Source organism: Fusarium coffeatum, assembly GCF_003316985.1.
Source record: "Fusarium coffeatum strain FIESC_28 chromosome Unknown BRIP53273_contig_116, whole genome shotgun sequence".
NCBI classification, from domain to species: domain Eukaryota; kingdom Fungi; phylum Ascomycota; class Sordariomycetes; order Hypocreales; family Nectriaceae; genus Fusarium; species Fusarium coffeatum.
The window spans coordinates 1-20,726 of record NW_022157909.1 but is presented as its reverse complement, the minus strand read 5'-3'; the positions used below and the strand labels follow the sequence as shown (position 1 = coordinate 20,726).

Sequence of the window (20,726 nt, the reverse complement as noted above, 5' to 3'; positions counted from 1 at the left end):
GACGGGGAATCCTGAGCGCTAAGAAAGTCTAACAGGTGCATGAGAGACAGAATAATTTTGCCATTTATTAACCAGTATCTGGGTCACTTTATTCCGGCATTCGCATCCTTGGATCCTTGTCTTACCTACTGGGTAACATGGATTAATTGTATCAACGCCTTATCATGATTATGCTTCTTTTCATGCAGCCTCAGCATCCATATCACTAGGCCTAGAATTATTATATTTTAGCGTTTTGCTGACGTTTTCATTCCGTTTCCAGAGTACTATTCAGCCGTTGAGGCTCAAATCTAACCGCCCTCTTAGATTCCACGGCAACCAACACCCGAACACGACTCTTTTGTGCCGCGCAAACATTCATTGCAAGTTCCACCGTATTATCTTGGCTGTGTAATGAATATTCCTATGCCCAGAAATGCCAACGCTGATACTCGGTAGGAACAAGGTATACGCGGACTCTGACAGTCCTTAGTGGACTGTTCTCGGAAGCGCTAAGCCCCGCAGAGGAAGCGGTCGTGTGCTGGCCCGGCCGTTAAACAGAATGCCAAGAGATTCTGAGATGAAGCCAAGCCTGTAAAACCAGTTTGTAAAAATTGTGCTGCAAGTCGACATTTTCACATCATTTCTTCGCCATTAACTTTTGATACATGATCAACTGACAAGGCAGTGTAGCTCTAGAATAACACAGTAAAAGCCATGAACCGATTATAGATCTCAACTTACACTACGGAACAGGCGAGATCTGATCGGTAGCCCCATCTGGCATGGCCTAATGCGTCGTCATCAAGTCTCCGATCGCTGAGGCGTTTTAGCACCACCGACACTGTGGTAACCACCCACCACCCGGATCTAATGCAATGTTACCTCCGAGAAAAAAAAGAACCATCATCAGAAACACCAAAAAACGTAATTCATGAGTAGTTCTCATGAGGCGACTCTCCCGCCGGGAATTGAACCCGGGTCTCAAGCGTGACAAGCTTGCATACTGACCACTATACTACGGAAGATGATTGGCTAAGCCAATTGTAGTGAGTTCGATGTGTGGTCCGTTGGTAATATGGTATATACAGCAAAAAACAGTGATGAGCTGAAGATGTTGAGTCTGCTCCCGCACAACGCTGAATCGCGGAAGCATGTTCATTCGTGATGGCAACTCAGTCTGGAACATCACCACTGGGTCGCTGGGACGTGGCTAGAATCGCGGACTTCAAGATTGACTCTGTATCCGCAAGAGCGTAACAGAAAGGCCCTTGGGTATCAGAAGAATTGGCCGTGGAGAGAAAAGAGTATGATCTTGAACACGTCTCGATCAATGAGATGCATCCCAATTGATCCAGACGGCCCCAATGCTTATCCTAAAACTTTAACTCAAAGTATATGAGATCGACAGATAATAAACTTCAAGCTTATGCTGCATCCTTCACTCATGCATGCGTAAACTCAATTATCAGAATGTCACAATCCAGATTCTCAGTGATCTTCAACAGAGGGCTATTAGTAACCAATTGCCGAGCGATTCTCAACAAATCCCCAGCTACAATTGGCTCAGCCAGTTCATCTTCCGTAGTATAGTGGTCAGTATGCAAGCTTGTCACGCTTGAGACCCGGGTTCAATTCCCGGCGGGAGAGATCCAGCCACCTGCGACACGCAGGTTATTATTTTTATGCACTATATGGTCCATTCCAGACAGTAGGTGAATTGCTATCAACCTACCTCTTTTTGATGTGTCTGTCTGTTTACGTGAGATAGAAGAGCCTCGATTTCTCACCCTTTACTTACACATGCTCCTACCTTGTTACATAGCTAGGTGGTAGAAACGTTATTCTCTAAGACTGAGAGTGTTAATATAAAGTAACCTACTTAAGCACTACTCGGGGCTATTATAAGGCAGCCTAATTATCTTGTCTTTTATATTCTTTATGGCTATTCCTAACAATATCTTGACGCTTGTACGAGACATAGCACCTGCTCTCTACCCCTACTTCTAGGAATTACACTGCTGCTGAAGATGAAGGAGTACAGATTTAAGCACCCTTGCACCCCTTATTATGACAAAACACCAAACTTGAGGTAAGTTCCTAAGGGATGGGGGTAGATGATGGAGGTAGGTGCCTAACTGGTGAAGGCAGCCCCTGCTTAGCTGACGAAGAAATTACAAGTTAACGGTATGTTATTGTTGAAAGGAGAAGCTGTATCCTGTATGTCTTCCTTTTAATTTCGAAAGGCAGTGTAAAATCTTGCATAAGAGGATAAGATTCCCAGTTTATTTAGAGCAAACATCTACTAAAACTCTAATTAATACTGCATTATGACTTACATTTTCTACCCAGCAGTTTCAATTGGTAGTTACATTTTGATTAGGATATCCGATAAGCATTACCTTCTCTTTCTTGCACAATGTTAATTGTACTGCTAGATTGGCCTTTTTACAACGTAAAATACAAGCCTTATATACAGCGGAAGCGGTACAACGATTGTGTTTCTGCATATACTGTTAAAACACACTATATATCCGATGTGGAGATATCGATGTGGAAGGACGTTGCGAACAATCGGCTCGAAACTTACACGCTGTTCTGGAGCTATATTCTCTCTATCCCACCTGAGGATCGGTACTGGGCACACGTTGTTGGTTACCGCACATGGCATGATCCCGATTATTACAAAGATGAATCCTGTGATGGCTTAGGATTGTTTCTGCAATCATGGTTTCCGAACTCCGACATCAGTAAATATGTTTATAACGTGGATGGCGCTATTCTCTTACGACCACCACCTACCTACATGACGAAGAATTCGAATTGGCTACCCTCTCAGACCTTGACAGCTGAGAGAGCAGCAAAACGTAAATGCGAGGGGCTGCCAGCAAGAACAGGCTCAGATTTCAGTGACAAAAAAGAAGCAAGATGTACAGGCGGATGTGAGGCGCCATTAGGAGCTACGGACGACTCACCTGCAGATAAGGAAGATAAATCTGATGGAACAAAGAACTTTAAACGCAAGGAGGACGAAACCAATGATAAAGCGGAAATGAATAAAGTCGGGGAGTCATCACGAATTGCAGACGACTCAACTATGGACATGGAACAATGTGTCAAGGAGGTATGCAGGTCCCTGCGACATTGTCGGTTAATAGATTGAGTCTCCACGGCTTCGACCAAAAGGGGCGGCCAAGTGATGTTTGATAACACAGCGAGCTATCGGTCGCTTCATTATTCACGAAAGAAGTTGCACGAGTAGAAGCGCCAGTAACAGATAGAGGATACAAACACTGTTGAAGGTTTGCAAATTATTTCATAATACAAAATTCGCTACTATCCAAGAAACCCAATTTGACACACAAATGCCTTGCGCTAACTGATAACCAAAATTCAATGTCCGCATCCATCTTAGTCGTGCCATCTGTGGCCAGGGTGCTTCCAGTCGAGGTTGGCAATCTCCTCAGAAGATAGGCCTGCCAATTCCTGCTCGACGTTCTTCTTGTCACGTCGTCGGTTATCCCACTTCATCCAGAGATATCCTGAAATGCTGATCAAGAAGATGAGACATCCCGCAGCACAGTTGAGACTGTTGCCGATAGGGTAGTTGGGCTTGTCCTTGTCGAGGTAAGACCAGGTAGCGATGAGACCACCAATGTTGCCAAACATGACCTGAGAGAATGTTAGTGAATTGTTGGGATTAGAGCTGGGATGTGTATACTTACGTTAAGACCAATGGCACTGCTTCGAGCGGTATCACTGACAACGTTGGCACTGATGTGAGCGTTTGTCATGGTACCCAAAACCATACAAGTGCTGGCAATGAGGAAGCAAGCACCGTATCGAACACCAGGCTCCTGGGATCCCAGGAACATAGCATAGCCGATAACGACAGTGGGCGCGGATAAGATGATGAAGATCTGTCGCTTGTCAACCCACCAACTGATAGCAGGGAAGATAAGAGCAAAGCAAGCACCGACGGCGTAAGGAGGAACACTGTGGAGCTGCTTCTGGACAACGCTGTAATCGGGGTAGATGCTGCCGACGATGGTGGGGAGGAAGAAAGCGAGACCCTGGACGGTGATGTTGTTGAAGAGGAAGATTAAGGCGATCTGGAGGGTGATAGGGTTGGAAACACCGCGCCAGAGCTTGACTCGGTCGATACCGTCGACGACTTCGGTCTGGGCGAGACGTTCGGACTTGACACGGGCGATGCAGAGATCCTTCTCCTCCTGGGTGAGCCAGCGGGCTGTCTCGGGTCGGTCGGTAAGGGTGATGAAAGCGAGAAGACTGAGGCCGATGGTAATGACACCCTCAATAGCAAAGATCATTCGCCAGGTGTGAAGGCTACCGAAGTGGTCAAGCTTGAGAATAGCACTGGCAAGAAGACCACCAAAGGCACCAGCAAGGGGAGCCATAACCATGTAAAGCGACAGACGGAAAGTAAGCTCAGAGCGCTTGTACCATCGGGACAGGTAGTAGGCGATTCCGGGCAACATACCAGCCTCAAAGATTCCAAGCAGGAAACGAACACCGCAGAGAGCAGCTTGGGTGTTGCAGAAGGCTGTGGCGACACTGACGATTCCAAAGGCGAGAGAGGTACCGGGGAGGAACCAACCGGGGCCCATCCATTTGCAAGTGACGGTGGCGGGGATTTCGAAGATGATGTATGAGATGTAGAAGACTGAGAGAATCTTGTTGTAGTCGTAGCCCTCGAGCTGAAGATCGGCTCCCATACCAGCGATACGGGCGTTACCTGCAGGTTGTTAGAATGAGATAGGATGAGAGGTGATGCTGAGACGTACCGATATTGGCACGATCGATGAAGCAGAAGAGATAGAGGACTGCTACAGTTGGGACGGTGTACAAGTCGAGTTTCCATCGTAGTCGACGCTCAGCAGCTGCATCGAACTGAACAAGAGGGTTACCATAGCTAAGAAGTGAAGTTAGTATGAGTGAGGCTCGAGTAAGATGAGATAGTCTTACGCATCAGTAGCAAACTGGCCATGACCAGCGGCATCATGAACAGTGCCACGGTTAACATCCTTCATCTCAGACTGCTCATCGAAGCCCTTCTCCTGGTCCCTATCCGAAGAGGTAGCGGTAGCCATGATGACTGAAGGGCACACGGGGTATCAAAGTAAAAAAACAACAAGCCCAAAAAAGAGATGTAGCTTTAAAACAATAAAGAATAAAGCTGTGTGTCTGCAGATCAGAATGGATAGAATAAAAAAAAGGGGGAGCAGGGTGCAGGTTGATATAGCAAAAGCCAAGGGAAGGATAGCACCTCGGGCTACCGTGTCGGGGATAGAGCTAGGCGAAACCCCTCTTGAAGTCTGTGTATATTTCCCGAGAGCAGTACAGTATTTAAGGTATGTCTGTGTGCATTTCCCCTCACGAAACTAGGTAGGATCTCGTTTAAAGGTTGCAATGCAGAGAGAGTGTCGAGTGTCTGAGTTTTTTGCCCCCGTTTTGCCCTAGAATGAGAGGCCTTGAGAAGACTTGCTGGGTCTAGACAAGGGTCTTGTGTTGCATTAGGGATGGCTTCCCCCGCAATATTGGATTTCCTCTTTTTTCCCTTGTCCATGTCCATTTCTTCCGCGGGTGCCCCTGTTGGTCAAATATGCACTATGACTGTTTGTGTGTGTTGCAGTACAAAGTATTGGCTGTATCGGCTAATATGGATGGATCCCTTATCTTCTTTTTCTTTTGTTGTCTGTCATTCTCTCAGTAACGGAAACTCGGACAACTCTCGCTGATTTTGAGTCAACAATTTAGCTTGAGAGCTAGGTTGGCCTAGAGTGAAATGACTATTGTGCGGGGAAATGAACGGGTGGCCAATTTGGACTTGGACTTGTTCTGTAACCGAAGACGTTTAAATCAAGTAAAGTTGAGGTCAAGCGTTGGAGAAGTTTGAGTGACAGATGGAAAAGATCATCACTCAGTTTCGCACTTGTCACCACGTGGAGAAAACGGCCATGCAGGCAATCTATCCGGGTAAAACGACTCCAAAAATACGTATCTTTAAATACAGTCATTGTTCTGTAGTCTGTAGAGACAGGCTTCCCCAGATTCTCAACTGTTGTCATCTTACGATTATCTACACTTTCCCCAGATTCTCCCCAGATCTTCCCTTCTCTTCCCGAGTCCACAAAACAAAGATCAATTAGCAATCGTAAGATTATCTACTCTCATTATCGACCTTTCCCCGGATTTCTGGGGTAATTTCCAAGGTCTGAATGGTCGGTTCAAGACCTGAATGCGGAGTTGGAGGGTCAAACTGGTCCGTGCCAAGTATCAATCGGCAATTGGAGTCGGCAACTCTCTTCTCATTCTCCAACAATTAAGGAATATCAATAACGGTAAATGATGAATTCTATCTACCGTTATTACTGTCATACAAACTCTATTATTTCATCATGAATTAAATAAACTCTTCGGCTGTTTCCTTTCGGCTCTTACCATCGGTTCATATCAAGTCTATTCATCAACACTATTCATACAGCACTCTATGCACCTTCATGCTATACACTTATGCTTAACCGCCACTCAATGATAGAAGAAGTGTCTAAAGATTAGACTACTAAAATAAAGTAGCCTAAGTGCTAGTCTTAGCTAGCCTAAGGTGACCTAATTATTTCGTCTCTTATACTTTCATCCGTCACCCTCATACAATGCACTCAGTCTATTATGCTTAAACTCGTGATTATCGTAAGACACCAGTCTAACCTCAACGCGGCTCCTCCTGTCAATCTAGCATCCTCATCCTAGCTCACCATACTCCCGGGATAACCGCCCACTTCTTCCCAACCTTGTCCTCTCCAAACCTCTCCATGTACCATCTCTTTCCCCTCACAGCCCTCGGGAACATGGAAAACATCTCGTTCACGAGGAACGCCCTCGCAGGCGCGCATCCCCAGCCAGCCGCCATCCAGAACCCAGCCCACTCTACCCACTCGCATAGGTAGTGTGGGAACAGCACGTACCGGAACAAACCCGCCTGCGGAATCTGGTAGTGCTTCTCCACGCCCTTGTTGTCACTCTTGCCGTTCTGCTCCAGCTTGACACGCTCTTGCCGCTGCATCTCCCGGCGTCGGATGTCACGAAGTTCTTCGTCGTGGAAGAAGTTTCCCGAGAGGCCGATGTAGAAGATTAGAATTCCTGCTGAGAATTGCAGGATGGACGAATGTGATGACCACTCTGCTTCTGTGATGGGCCCGTAGGCTGCAAGCCATGAGCCTATACATGTCGCGTTGAAGAGCTGGAAGCTGAAGCCAAGCAGCCACACCGCAATGTGCAAAGGCGACATGGACGGCTGAAGATAGGGGAACATGACCGCGCGGTAAGAGTAGTGAATCACCTGAATTCCCCATTCATTAGCCTCATTTACTCCTCATGAGGAGGCTACCTCGGTAGCGAACGTCCCCTCAACGGCAAGATGAACGGGAATGACAAAGTTTCAACTTACAAACAATCCCGCAAGGACCTTGTTCTGCCACGGCAGATCATCGATGCCATGTTGTTCAGGAAGAACTTTCATCAGGTACAGTAACGTCATGGCTCCTGGAACCTCCATAGTCAACCAGCCTATACGGCCTGGCAGATTAAGACGACTGGAGACCGAAGTTTTGCCCATGCCATACCACTTGGTAAGCCATTGAATCGAGCCAATCTGTTCATATTAGACGTTCCATTTCACATGCTTTCGAGTGAAGTGCTTACGATCGGATAAGAGATTTGCCAGACATTGAGGATGAAATTGTAGTTTTCCCGAGTGGGTGGTAACCACCCTTCGATAATAGCCATGATGACAATAGGGGGTCTGCGTCTCAACAACACAACTAAGACGTATAAAAGAGTTAGAGCTCAATTTTGGAGAATTGGGTCAAAAATTCGGTTCCTTGTAAGCAAAACCGATGAATGGCATAAATTGAACTGTCCTTTCTTCTTTCCATGATGTCAACAAGTTCAAGCGGGTAGCTGCGCAACCACTATTCTGACACTCTCCACCGCCTGCCACTTCAGACAATAACTTTCCATCTCGCTTGAATCACTGACACCACGGGAAATGGCTTGTATCTCTAGTTTATACGGATATAATTCATTGATATGCTTCGCTTAGCTCTCCTTTCCACATTCTGATTGCCTCACTTGTCGTGCTGCATCCCAAACTATGCCTGCACCAAAGTGGGAAGAGAGTATTCCCTTCACCAGGCCCTAGCCAAATGTCAGACAGGGACCAGTTCGATGTACTGGATACTAAAGCTTAGGATAGTAAAATAAAGTAGCCTAAGCTCAGGTCTAAATTATCTCATCTCTTAGGCTCTTATGTTTCTAATATCCTAATGCCTACATGAGTACCTAGTCAGCATTCGACCGCATCTTTCACCTACCACCAATAGTCTCACATGTAGACATGCTTCTTAAATAGCCTGATTATCTTGCATATAACTTGATTTTCATGATTGGACGACGTTGAATGGAGAGGGTAACACAAAGTCCCTGCATATCAAGTAGTTGATTTCGAGATATTATGACCCCTCCTTAAGTCTGTGCAGTAGAAACATGAATTATATTCTTAAAAAGCGCCATGTTTGCATTGCCCATTAAATCCACGCCGAATCCTCCAAGTTTCCAGTCCGTTTCTCATATCATCGTCCTCGCCCGTGTCCTTACATAACAACACAGTCCCTGTCCCTCTGCCCGCCATTTACCCCTACCCCTGGACCCGAAGGCCGTCTGCCCGCAAACTGGCCAAAGGGTCTGTGCCCCGGCGGTATCGAAGAATTGACACTCGCTGCCGTTGTCTGTCTTGAAATCGTAGGACTGCTGCTGGGATGGGTAGGGTGTCCCACTGGCGGCTGATAGGTTCTGTCGTGTGCCGACTGCTCATAGGATGGCGGCGCATCGTCTGTAGCTTCATCGGGTGCTCTTGACACTGCAGGTCGTGGTGGTTGAGCTGGGATAAGTGATCTTACTCTTTGGGCGGGTACTCTAGGCTGAGCGTTGGTCATGTTCGTCGTGGGCGCGCTGACGGAACTATTGCGGCCTGGGACGAGACCACTGGCACCTCGAGTGACGCCTCCACCTCGAGCACCTCTACCAGATGGAGCTGCTCCTGGACCTCCACGGCCTCCGCGATTGCCACGTGTCGCATTTGGTGGTTGAAGAGCTTGTTGCTCAATAAATTGCTCCGAAAGCATACTCTCTCTTCGTCTTCGTGCCTCTTCTGCTCTATGTCTTTCCTCTTCCTCCTCTTGTAGTTGTAATGCAAGAGCCAAATCCCGATCTTCTTGCTCAGCACTTGAACTCATTGGGGCTTCATCAGCATCTGGCGCTTTGCCGCGTCTATTTTGTACTGTTGTCCATTCTCCACCGTCGTTGCTGGAGTAGTTTCCCGCGCTTGTCGAAGGAGCAGCGCCGCCTGAGCCAATAACTCTGAAGTCCCCAGAAAGATATTCAGTGTTTCCTCCATTAATGTCTGACAATGTTTCCCAAACAATTTCATCATGAGATTTGAAACCCGCATCCGTCACTAGTGTGACGAGTTGCATGGACTGAGGATGGCAGTACAAAGTGCTGAAATGGTCATTTCGGAAGAGAATGGCAAAAGTACCAGGCCTAATGGCTTTGCCAATAACTTCGATACCATAAGGTGTAAGTTGAGTAGCCGAATTCTCCAAGAACTCCTTGATGATCATGATGTCTTGGTACAGTTGCTGCTCAGACTCGCTGAGACCACCGTCAGGGTCTGATAACTTCTGTTCAAGCTCTTCTTCTCGGAAAAGCAGATTCTGAACGTCTTCGTAAGATCCGGCTTGTCGTTCCAGCGCTTCGTATACATGGTCATTCTTTGGTGGCAGCCATCCATGGATCAGAGGAATGGAAAACGTGGCATACAAGCCCATTTCCGCTGTATTCTCGAAAGTTCCTGGGATCAAGTCTCCTCGTTCAGCAGGATGAAGGTGCGTCAACGAAGTACGTTTATATGCCTCTTTTATGCCTTCTGTTGGTATGAAGCGCGGATTAACATTCATGCCAGTATGCAAGCTTTGTAAAAAGGCGTACAAGTCGCCAACATCTGGTAGAGCATCTTCAGAGCTGGTACGTCTCGGTGACATGAGCTCATCAAAGACAGCATCCAGGAGCAGATTTAAGCTGACTTGTTCCCTTGATCGAAGAGTCTGCACAAGTGCAGTGTCTTCGATATCAGCAGGCGTTGTCAGTGTGAGCGCGTTGACCAGAGCGACAAGAGGGCAGGGCCCGTTTGCGTTTTGAATCAATATCGGGGATGTTCGTGGATTCTGTGAAGCGCTCGAGTCATGCCATTGTATGTTCTTAATTTGATATGTCTCGGTCTTTCCATCGATTGGATCTCTGGAAGGTCTCCAAGACGAGCCTTCTGTCGGCAGCGTTGGTTGTCTGGGCGGCAAGGGAGGCTTCTCCGGTACGTCTTCTTTGGTAGGACTTGTCGAAGGCTCTGATTCTATCAGATTCCAGTCATCAGGCGAACCTGGTCGCGCTTCTTCTGTAGCTTTGGCCTTTCCTTTATCAGCGCTACCCCAATCATCCCATATATTTCCATCTACTATACCCCCTGCAGAGACCTTCATTGGCGGGGCAGGAGGTTTGTCGTTCCTGCCTAATGGGTCCTCATCCCAGCCGGGCGAGTCTCTGTCGGACAATTGCGATACCATACCTGGTGATCCTGCAGGTAGAGGTTCTGGTGTCGGTGTCCATCTGTCTCTGGCGATGTTATCATCCATAAGGTTCGGGATCGGTTGTGGTGCTGTTTGCGGTGGCAGTAGCGAGCCATTCTGTGGTGCTGGTTGAGCTGGTAGTAGCGAACCATTTTGCGCATCCATGGCGGGCTGCCATGGATTTGTGCTGGATTTATCGAGACCTAGCTTCGCAAAAGAATCCGTCGGTGGTTGATCCTGTCTTTGTGGGACCTTCTTCCGTAGAAATGGGTTTGTTTCTGCTTTATCACCACCTGGTTGTAGCGCAGCAGGAGTTCCGTGAGGATTTTGCTGGAAACTCGGCTGTGCTCTCGCATCTCCCCAGGCTTGCTGTTCATCTTCATTATCGAAAGCGCCGCCGGGTCGTAGAATGGAAGGGACTGGCTCATTCGTCTTATCGGGCTGTCCGTTGCGGCGGGGTCCAACTTCCTCCCATCCGCTGTCATTCCCTCCTTCAGCCCAAGGATTATTCGACATTGCTTTATATCTGTTCGTATTGATTGTGTTTTCGAGTTGAAATATTTAGGTGTCAGAGGAACATGTCAGGAGTATGTGAGTGAATGGAACTTTGACCCTTGTCGTTGTGACCTGATACACTGTTGCAAGTATGCGGAATTGCGGGGGAGCGATTCGCAGCAGTAACAAGTGCTGTAAGCTGTATACAAAATTCGAGCGGATTTTCGCGATGGAATCAGAGTAAAGATTAGCGCAAAACAAGTCTTGTTCACATGAATATATCAATCCTGCAGCTCGCTCGACCCTGCTTGTCGCAGTACTGTAACAAGCTCGTGTGGGGAGATGTGTCGTCACTGGGTCCGTCCCGCGCTGTAGTGGCGGTGCAACATGAAGAGAGGCAATTCGCTGAGAGTAGAAGCTACTGCGAAGCGAGAAGCAAGTGATATCTGCGTCAAGGTTTTAGAGTGAAAGTTTCCTTGTAGCAGAAGCAAATAATGAGTCAAGTTTGGCATGCGCAGAGCTGAAGGTTGCGGGTATCTATAAGATGCCTCCACTGTTGCTCCTGCTCCTGCGTCTGCCCCGCCACTTGCTTACCACAGCCACGGGCCGCGACGGGAGCGATGACGTGGGCCTCCTTGTTCCTGTTGCTTTACTGAGAGGACCTAAGCTCACGATGTACAAGGAAATGCCTGGTATCGCCAATGGATGCCTGGCTCACCGCTTATACGGCAACTCTGGTCACTTTAAAGTGCCAGTCCCCGGCTATCTTTATCCTACCATCAAGACTAGTCGCATGGATAACCGTTCAAGTTACTGAGACAATATGAAGCATGAACGATTTACACAAACATGAAAGATACCTACCCATTGCGACAAAGAGGCAGTAATTCCGGACTCGGGATGTTGAAGATTCTATCCTTTACATTTAAGGGTCTAATCGTTAGCTCCACCCACCAAGTTTAGGTCAATAGTCTCAACGGTCTAAAGCTCAGGCCAACGGTCCAAGTTCATGAATGCGACATCTCAGCCAGAGTAGCAGTCGGAGTTCATTCTAAACACAGTGCACAAACACATACTCTCTAGGAAATACCCTTTAAGCATTATACGCTGAATAATACATAACGTGATTATGGGCGTCGTTCTCCCGTTAGGTCCGGTTTCCTTCGTCGCCATGCAATCCCAGAAATGCCACAACGCCGACTCCTATTCAAGAAACGTACAACATATATTCACTTCCATTCGCTCCCATCGACTTGAGTTTAAACTGTACACGCATACACATCCTTAAAACTTGACTCCAAGGTTGCGTAATCTATCACAAGACGGCTTGGTGTATGACTGTGCGAGCGCCATCTTGTCGGGATCCTGGTAGAACCACCCCTGAGCAGCATCCTGCAACCTCCGTTGGTAAATCAACTCGTTCTCGCATTCATTCCTGAGATCCCTCAACAGCTGATGTTCAGCTGTACGATCGAGCTTGTTGAGCTTGGAGTCGGAATATTTGGCGACTTCTTCGGGGTTCACGTAGTAGTGAACATTCAGGTTCGGTGTCGTGCGCTGTTGTGTGTAAGGATGTAGAGGGTTATCGTACACCATACGAGGATTCGATGCCGATGAGGTTCCCGAGTCGCCGGAGAAGAATGAGGTGATAATAGGCAGGATAAAGAACAGAATGATAGGTAGTAGACCCAGGAATGTTTGGAAAACGTTGCCTTCGTTCTGTCGTCCAGCAGCAGCTTCTCGTGGTCTCGTTCTGGGCCTTGCTCCACCAAACTGATGCACCCGGATGCCGGGACCTCCGCCAAAGTTAAAGACAAACTGAGGGCCTGTGTCAAAAGCTGCGATATTAGTATGAGTCTCATATCTTAGACAATCGGGTCTGCTCACCTCCGAATGGACCACCACCAAATCCGCCGCCACCTCCGCCAAAGAAACGGGCAAACATCTCCTCTGGGGTCAAGTCATCCTGGAACATCGGACCACCTCTACCACCACCACCACCAGCTCGCTGGTTGAAGAAGGGGTTGTTCGCCTGGGCGCTGGCAAATCGACTATCGGGATCGGTGCCAAATCTGTCAAATTTGTCTCTCTTTTCCTTGTCGCCTAGAATTCCGAAGGCTCTGCTGACCATCTTGAAAGCCTCATCGGCATGAGGATGTCCATTCTTGTCCGGGTGGGTCAGAAGCGATTGCTTGCGATAAGCCTTCTTGATCTCGGATTCGGTACATGTCGTCTTGACACTCTCAAGGTTCAGAATGTCATAAAAAGCAGTGGCCTCGCATTTTCGGATACGGATAACAGCTGCCTCCTGGTCGGGGGTAAACGTTCGTCCCTGGTTGCCCTGCTTATGATCGCGAGACCGAGCCGAGCCACCCGTATCAGCTCCGGAAGCCGTTGCGCTGGGCATCGAATTATTTTGTTGATCTGAGGTCGCTAGGTGTGGGTGATAGTCTTAGGGTACGAGGTGACAATCGTACAGTTGATTGTAGGGGTTGAAAGCGGGTTTTTGTTTGTCTAAGACTAGCCAAGAGCGAAGGTGGCTTCTTTGTAGGGAAAAAGGTACCAGCACGCAGCTAAAGGCGTCGTCAAAGGGGCGTACGCCGTTATTTGCGGCTTTGTTTTATTCGTGTTGGAATCGCATGAGGTTACGGGGACAAATGACACAGTGTTGGAATGGCGATGCAAAGGAGATGCCAGAAATTTGGTGTTTTTGAGTTGGACAATCCCTACTTGCTCTTTTGGGGGACGCCCGCTCACCATTTCCCATCCATCTCAAGGTCTCGACTCCACGTGATACCCCACCATGCTACCTTCCAGTCAGTCTACCCTGTATCACTTACACGGAAATTGACCTTGATCAAAACGAGAGGCAGAACCACGAAGATTATCATGCAGATTGAATGATCACTCCAGTAGTTGCATAAGAAGTTCCAGTCGGACAGTAGATAGTCAGGAAAATTAACGGCATGTCCTTTTCCCCCCTCATGCCAGTTTCGAGAATTAATTGCCGCGATTTGTTGCCAGAATATAACAAGTGAGGAGTTAAGACTCTAAGAGACGAAATAATTTAAATCCTTTTATGATAGCATAGGACTAAACTTAGGTTATTTGATCTTGGCGTCGTAAACCTTTGGATAGTGTTTATGCTACCTACCTTACCTTCGTAGATAGGCAACTTTATGAGACTATATTTGAAGGCGACAACACAAGATTGAGGTAACGGAAGACAGTCCAATGTCCCAGTCAGAAATATTCGTTGGCAAATGTGATAATTGTACTCAGAAACTATGTACGTCAAAAAGTATATACAGTAACAATCATCACGAGGCAAGCCTCTCTTCCATCATCACAGACTCAACAGTCTAGAATGGTTCGCTTAAGCACCGATGAACTTCTTGATCTCAGGAAGAACCTTCTTGTAAGAGATACCATCCGCAGGCTCCATGCTGTACATGTAGTCACCCCACCAGGGTCCAGCAGCCCAGTACATCCAACCAGTCCAAACATCAGAGTTGTCATGGAGGTGCTGGAGCTCGCCTTTGAGGGCCTCAATGCACTGAGAGTTGGCACCGGCGGCAGTCTCACCGATGATACCCTTCTTCTTGTTATCCTTAAGCCACTTGGTAGCCGTCTTGAGACGCTCAGCACCAATGGTGGCGCTGACACAAGCCTCGTGGGTACCAGAGCTGTCAGAGTCGAGGTACTGGTGCATCTGGTAGACGATCTTGTCTTGAGGATCCTTGAGGTTCTTCATGGCCTCGCCAGTGCCGCTGGAGACCCAGCTGTGGGCACCAGTCCATGAGTTACCCTCGACAAAGATGTACTGGGAGGTAGCGCCGGCCTTGCGGATGGCGTTGATGGCGGCCTGGTTGAGGTCGGCAACAAGAGAGTTCTCCATGTCATGGTACTCGTTGTTGGTGTCGAAGATGACATACTTGTTGTTGGCGAAACGCTTAGCAACCTTGGACCACCAGGCACTGAAGTCAGCAGTGCTGGTGATAATGTTACCGTTGAAGCGGCCGTAGTTGTGAGGGTCAATCACAGCGTAGTTGCCCCTGCGCTCGTTAGATAAGATTCTGTATGGTGTAAGTATGAGTACTTACTTGCTGGTGATGTGCTTGACAACATTCTCAAGACCCTTGAAGTAGGTCTCGTCGATAGCACCAGTGATGCCACCAGGAGTCATGCGCTCCATCAAGAAACCAACACGGAAGGTGTTCATACCAGTGCTAGCAAGGGTCTAACAAGGTCAGTACGGGAAGAGTTGTAAGTGGAAGTGCTCTTACATCGATGGACTTGGTGCTAGGCCATGTGTAGTCCTTGTCAAGCTTGCCAGGAAGGTTCTTCTCGCCAAATTCACCACCGGCTTCATTAGCACCGGTGAAGAGGAACTTGCCAGCAGCACGCTTTTCGGTAGAAGGAGCAGCCAGAGCAAGTGTAGCGCCGGCGCTTGCGAGAAGAAGATCTGTGAAACGCATGTTTGCTAGAGGAAGAGATAAAGACTGTAAAGTTTCGCTTCTTGTTTCAAAAGACTGTAATAGGATCGGTCAACGAGCCACACAGAATCAACAACAATAACTTGGGATTCATGGCGACTTTATATACACCTTGGCGCCCTGTGCAACTTTACCTGGCAAGGTTGCAGCACTTGCATTAAGATGAGATATTACATGGGTTAACCTTTAACGCATCTACCCACCCGCGATGGTTCTTCCGTGTGCCCACATGGCGTATAGTCTCGGTCGACTTGTTCCAAGTTTCGATCAGACTCTGGAGAAGAAGAGGAACATGTCCTTCCATGACCCATTTCGGATGGACTAGTATTCCCTGTTCTTCCGTCTGAAACAGAAGCTATGGCCCCCCTTATATTAATGAGCGCGCCGTGTTGCCGACGGAAAGCATAGTGGCGAAAACAAGTTATATTGACAACTGCGGAGTTGGGAGAAACATTTTCGATTTCGAGAAGACTGATTGGAGTTGTCTGAAAGTGACGGTCTTGGATACCACTTGGCTTGGCATCAAACATACATTTCGTCCGTTCCAAGTACCGTCCCCGAACCATTCAGTACATGTATACACCAAGTGACGCAATGAATCAGACAATGTCTTGGTCACATCGTCCGTGATTGAAACGTTGAGTCTCATTTCGTTGGTGGGATTCTTTTTCCGTTCATACAAGACTCAGGTTGATGAACCACAAAGTGCCGAGACCCGTTCAATCGGAAATATGCTGAGAACCCAGGCGTCAGGGTGTCAGAAAAGTTGTCCTCTAAAGCTTGGGCTGTAGAAATAAAGTAGCCTAAATGCTAGTCTAAGCTAGCATAACGTGATCAATTTATTTCGTCTCTTATGGTCTCGACGGCCAATTCTTCTGATACCCCGGTGGCCGGGGCAGCAAGCGACTCGACTACCGGCAGCACCCTAGGCGGAATAAACTGATCAGATTGTCAGGCCTGAGGCGGGTAATTTGCGTGCTTCTTTTCTGCGCTGAGCAGATCCATGCTGTGAATATAGGGTCACGTGGTGGTCTCGGATTAACTATCCGGAAAAACACCCCTGCGGATCGAGCCGTCGCATGGTGAAGCTTGGTGATGCCGGCCTGAAATTTCGAGAACGACATGTGCCAGTGATAATGCACGCGACACGGGTTCTTCTTAAGCGTTCCGTGTGGAAGGGTATGTTGATCTTCCGCCTCAGGGGCTGTCCAGTTGCTAATTCGCGTCAATAGGGCCACACTTGGTGCCGTAAGCCTCGACCGATTCGACTACCCTGACTGCTCTAACATGCGATAGCCTCCCCATTGTCTGGCCCAAGACTACAAGCGATAAGGTGCCCCCAGTACGAACACAAGCCCGATCAGCCACCATCCTGCCCAACTTCGTCGGTCTCAAGTTCGAGGTGCACAATGGAAAGGACTACCATGAGGTGACCATTACTGAGGATATGGTTGGGCACAAGCTTGGCGAGTTTGCACCGTAAGCTAGACATTCCAAAACGATTGATAAGACAGTACTGACGGGATTTTATAGTACACGAAAGCCCAACATTTGGGATAAGAGGTAGAGTGTTTGAATAGGAGCTGGAATCTGGGTATACCCATGTACAAAAGACTACATGTAACATCACTAGAGAGCAATGACTTCAATGAGAGATTTCATACGCATTTAAAGATTATCTATTTTACCCAGTCCAGACTTCGCTCGTGGTGTATTGATATCATATGGACCCTGTCCTTCCGTGAGCCCTTACCGTAACGCCTTGCAAACAAGTATCTTTCAGAAACAAAATCTAGCGATAGAACTCGCTTCGTTTGACGTTCACACCATACTCCCCAACAGCCATACCGAGATCCTCCATAGTGAGGACGGTTCTGTTCTGGCTACCACCCTGACCACCACCGCCGTAACCCGGTCGCTGAATACCGAGAGGTGCACCCTTCGTTTGATCCTTGCTTCCAGGCTGACCTGTAGGTTGTCCAGGAATAGGAAAACCAGCCGCCGCACCAAGGGAGCCCATGGGATTGTTGGTGTTTGACGATGCGCGGATTCGACTGTACTGATAAGCGTCGGCAGCGATGTCTGCGATGAACTTCTGTGTCGCGAGGGCGAGCAGTCGCGCAAGACGAGGATCGGTTTGTGGTGGTGGGGGAAGACCAGCTTTGGTCATGTAGTAGTTGGTAACTGCATCAGGAATCTGCGCCGTGTTAGAAAAATCAATTAGATGAGGATGAAAAGCGTACAATAGGTGCATAGTCGTCCATCTTGTTCAAGAACTCGCGAAGGGAAACATCCTTGCGGGTCGGCAATCGCGATTCAGGAACTGTTGGTGCTGGAGGAGCTTCCTCAGTAGGAACCTCTGGCGCAGGAGGGGTCTGCTCTGTGGTCTTTTCGGGCGCATCGCTAGCCATATTGACGGTTTTGATGAAATGCGACAAGTGATTATGAAGTTGAAGCTGAACCTGGGGGTAGGTCGTAGCCTGTAGGTAACGCCTTGATGGATTAAAGTCACGTGATTAGATGTCATGGCTACTAATGAGCCGCAAAGCGCCGCCAAGAGCCTAGAGCAACTAATTAAAGAGAGCTAAAAACAATCACCATGAGTTTCTCATGTGAATTTCCATTCTTTGTCAATCTTTCACAGAGTACTCTAATCTGTCGCTCTGAAAGTTGATCTCAACTACTTTGTGGAGCGACTGCAATTAATGGCAGCTTTCAACAAACACACAACTCTCTATTTTGACTTTACAGCACTGAAATCAACAATCATTTTCCTCAAATCTCCAAGCCAAACGGCGACGCCTTTGTGATTACCGCCTTGTTGACCTCCCAAACCAACGCCGTGCATGCGACTCCTGAAGCCGGAGTTGTCGTGACCGAAACTGTGGTCTTGCCTTGTCTTGTAGCTACTTGATCGTTACTGTGCCAGCGAACATGGGACACATTTGGAGAGCTTTGTTGCTCTATCGTACAGATATCTCGGTGTCTTGCGAAACAGCTTAGACAGGGAGCTTGAACTTCTTGCCCTTGAGGACCTTAGTGTAGTACACGTAGAAGAAGTCGCTGTACAGGACGGTCTGGATGATACCAGCAACAATGGCAATAGTGTCGACCTTGTGGTGTGTCTCGGAGAAGTATCGGTAGATCCAGTTGGGAATGTAGAGAGCGCGGTAGCTGCCGAGGGCGAAGAGGTAGTGGGTGGTGATGGTCTCGGCCTCGCCAGTTCGCTGAAGCATGAAGAGCTGAGGAAGGATAGCCACAGACTCGAGCCAGATGGAGAAGGCCCACAGAATCTCAGAAAAGGTGTAGTGGTAAGGGAAGATGATGGCGAGGACAGCAGCTCCAGCGAGGAGGTACTGAACGCGGAAAGTGTCGACATTAGGATCGTTGGTAGGCTTGTAGGCGTTGGTCATGAGGTAGATGATGTAACCTTGCGAGCCAAGGAAGAGGATCTTGAAGATGAAGTTGTAGATGCTATCGGTCGAGAAAAGATCTGGAGGCTGTCAGAATGCGTATATGGTGCTTTCTTTCGTGAAATATACCGAGATAGCGGGTAATATAGACAAGCATGTAGAGAGTCTGAGACTTGAAAGAGATACCCGAGCAGCTCTGGTGTTTGTTAGTATTGCTGATCTGTCGAAATTGACAAGGGGGGTCTAACGTTGAGCTGCACCATCTTGTGAAGCAAGATGAAGATGGAGCCGAGATGCGAAAAATCCGCTAAATAACATGTTAGCAAGTTCGTGATGGGATTCAACGAGTCGAAACATACCGGCGATTCGGAAGACGTTCAAAGGCATGATTGCGGTAGTGCAACTGTCGTCGCAAAGCTAACTAAGATAAGAAAGTGGAAAGAAGTTAAAGATAGCTGCTAAGAGCGCAGCAAGTTGGAAAGCGAGCGACGACCTGTCAAAGGCGGTTGGGGGGAAGTGAAAAGCGCAATTGAGACCTGTTGATGTTGATGGCTCGAGGAATTTGACAAGGGAGCTTGAGGATCGAGGATCATGAATCTTGAAACTGAGCTCGGCCGGAAAAAGGACACGACGCGATTGCAAGCTCATTGGGTCGTCCAGCTACGTAATGTCTCGCATGTGTCCCATCACGTTGCTGTGCTGTGATGCACGGCCACACAGCCACATCTTGTGGAAGAGAGTGTGGCGCAAGTGCCTTTGACCCCTGCATTCAGGAAAAGACCGGGAATAACGAAAGCCTCTTGTCTTTAGGTAGCTCAAGGTTCAACTTTGAACTAGGTACCTACCTATGAGACTTCAAATCAACATATGCTTGTGCATGCCGCTTGTTATAACGGTACTCGTCGCCCTTTTCTAACCTTAAAGGACTAAATGGCTCAAGAACAAAGCACTACGGCAAGCTTGTCTTCAACTGCATGAACCACACTATCAATTAGAGTATTTCGTTTCTTTGTACGATTTGACTTTTATTCTGCAGGCATCTAAGATGACTAAATATCTAGATGAGCTAACTTGAGATTCCTTCCGAAAAAGGGGATATAACAAAAACTCTTGTCCTTCGACCAAAATCTTGAATGTCTCCAAGTCCGTCTCTGTCTTGCAACGCTTGTATTGAAGCGGCCTCGACAGAGCCATCCCATTTCCCTCTGCTTCTAAATCAATAACGATCACAGGTTCTCGCAGAAATGAACAGTAGAGTAAAACATAATTAAAGTCATCGTCCCTGGATATAACATCGCATTCCTAATGTGCACCTGGTCCTCCTGGATGAGTAGGCGACGCTTATGTAGCTGAGAATCAGCTGATGCAAACATTTCATTACTGTCTGGTCGACTCTAGTTGGCCATGTCGGGACGATTGGGGAGGTCCATCGGCACCTGAAAATCTGACCGTCGTTGTCCTGGACGAAGAAGTTGGAGATACCATAAAGTCCGCCTATCCGTATCGAACGACATGGCAAGAACGAGTCGTATCCAGTAGAATGAAACCTCACTCCCAGCTCAAGAACCTAGGATAACTCTCTGAAAGTCGTCCAAGGAATTCAGTGCTGTTGAGTGAGTGTAGTGTGAATGTGTGAGTGTGAA

General features: G+C 47.9%; 8 protein-coding genes across 8 annotated transcripts; 1 reads left to right on the top strand and 7 right to left on the bottom strand.

Annotated features, from left to right (window-relative positions):
• Positions 1 to 3,390: 3,390 nt before the first annotated feature.
• Positions 3,391 to 5,090, bottom strand: FIESC28_05443 (uncharacterized protein; the record flags this gene model as incomplete). The annotated part of the gene is made up of 4 exons (XM_031159589.1): positions 3,391 to 3,651; positions 3,705 to 4,735; positions 4,785 to 4,912; positions 4,966 to 5,090. The coding sequence occupies 4 exons, from the start codon at positions 5,088 to 5,090 to the stop codon at positions 3,391 to 3,393; spliced, it is 1,545 nt and encodes a 514-aa protein (XP_031016329.1).
• A 1,661-nt stretch (positions 5,091 to 6,751) lies between these two features.
• On the bottom strand, positions 6,752 to 7,785 carry FIESC28_05442 (uncharacterized protein; the record flags this gene model as incomplete). Its single annotated transcript, XM_031159588.1, has 3 exons — positions 6,752 to 7,339; positions 7,448 to 7,651; positions 7,702 to 7,785. The coding sequence occupies 3 exons, from the start codon at positions 7,783 to 7,785 to the stop codon at positions 6,752 to 6,754; spliced, it is 876 nt and encodes a 291-aa protein (XP_031016328.1).
• Positions 7,786 to 8,651: 866 nt separating this feature from the next.
• Positions 8,652 to 11,195, bottom strand: FIESC28_05441 (uncharacterized protein; the record flags this gene model as incomplete). Its single annotated transcript, XM_031159587.1, has 1 exon — positions 8,652 to 11,195. One exon carries the CDS (start codon positions 11,193 to 11,195, stop codon positions 8,652 to 8,654), a length of 2,544 nt encoding a protein of 847 aa, XP_031016327.1.
• Positions 11,196 to 12,458: 1,263 nt separating this feature from the next.
• FIESC28_05440 (uncharacterized protein) lies at positions 12,459 to 13,581 on the bottom strand (the record flags this gene model as incomplete). The annotated part of the gene is made up of 2 exons (XM_031159586.1): positions 12,459 to 13,012; positions 13,062 to 13,581. 2 exons carry the CDS (start codon positions 13,579 to 13,581, stop codon positions 12,459 to 12,461), a joined length of 1,074 nt encoding a protein of 357 aa, XP_031016326.1.
• Positions 13,582 to 14,550: 969 nt separating this feature from the next.
• FIESC28_05439 (uncharacterized protein) lies at positions 14,551 to 15,652 on the bottom strand (the record flags this gene model as incomplete). Its single annotated transcript, XM_031159585.1, has 3 exons — positions 14,551 to 15,229; positions 15,278 to 15,414; positions 15,461 to 15,652. 3 exons carry the CDS (start codon positions 15,650 to 15,652, stop codon positions 14,551 to 14,553), a joined length of 1,008 nt encoding a protein of 335 aa, XP_031016325.1.
• A 1,154-nt stretch (positions 15,653 to 16,806) lies between these two features.
• Positions 16,807 to 17,237, top strand: FIESC28_05438 (uncharacterized protein; the record flags this gene model as incomplete). Its single annotated transcript, XM_031159584.1, has 4 exons — positions 16,807 to 16,849; positions 16,903 to 16,918; positions 16,967 to 17,149; positions 17,204 to 17,237. 4 exons carry the CDS (start codon positions 16,807 to 16,809, stop codon positions 17,235 to 17,237), a joined length of 276 nt encoding a protein of 91 aa, XP_031016324.1.
• Positions 17,238 to 17,462: 225 nt separating this feature from the next.
• FIESC28_05437 (uncharacterized protein) lies at positions 17,463 to 18,081 on the bottom strand (the record flags this gene model as incomplete). Its single annotated transcript, XM_031159583.1, has 2 exons — positions 17,463 to 17,867; positions 17,914 to 18,081. 2 exons carry the CDS (start codon positions 18,079 to 18,081, stop codon positions 17,463 to 17,465), a joined length of 573 nt encoding a protein of 190 aa, XP_031016323.1.
• A 588-nt stretch (positions 18,082 to 18,669) lies between these two features.
• FIESC28_05436 (uncharacterized protein) lies at positions 18,670 to 19,470 on the bottom strand (the record flags this gene model as incomplete). Its single annotated transcript, XM_031159582.1, has 4 exons — positions 18,670 to 19,163; positions 19,213 to 19,279; positions 19,332 to 19,390; positions 19,443 to 19,470. 4 exons carry the CDS (start codon positions 19,468 to 19,470, stop codon positions 18,670 to 18,672), a joined length of 648 nt encoding a protein of 215 aa, XP_031016322.1.
• Between the last annotated feature and the right edge of the window lie 1,256 nt (positions 19,471 to 20,726).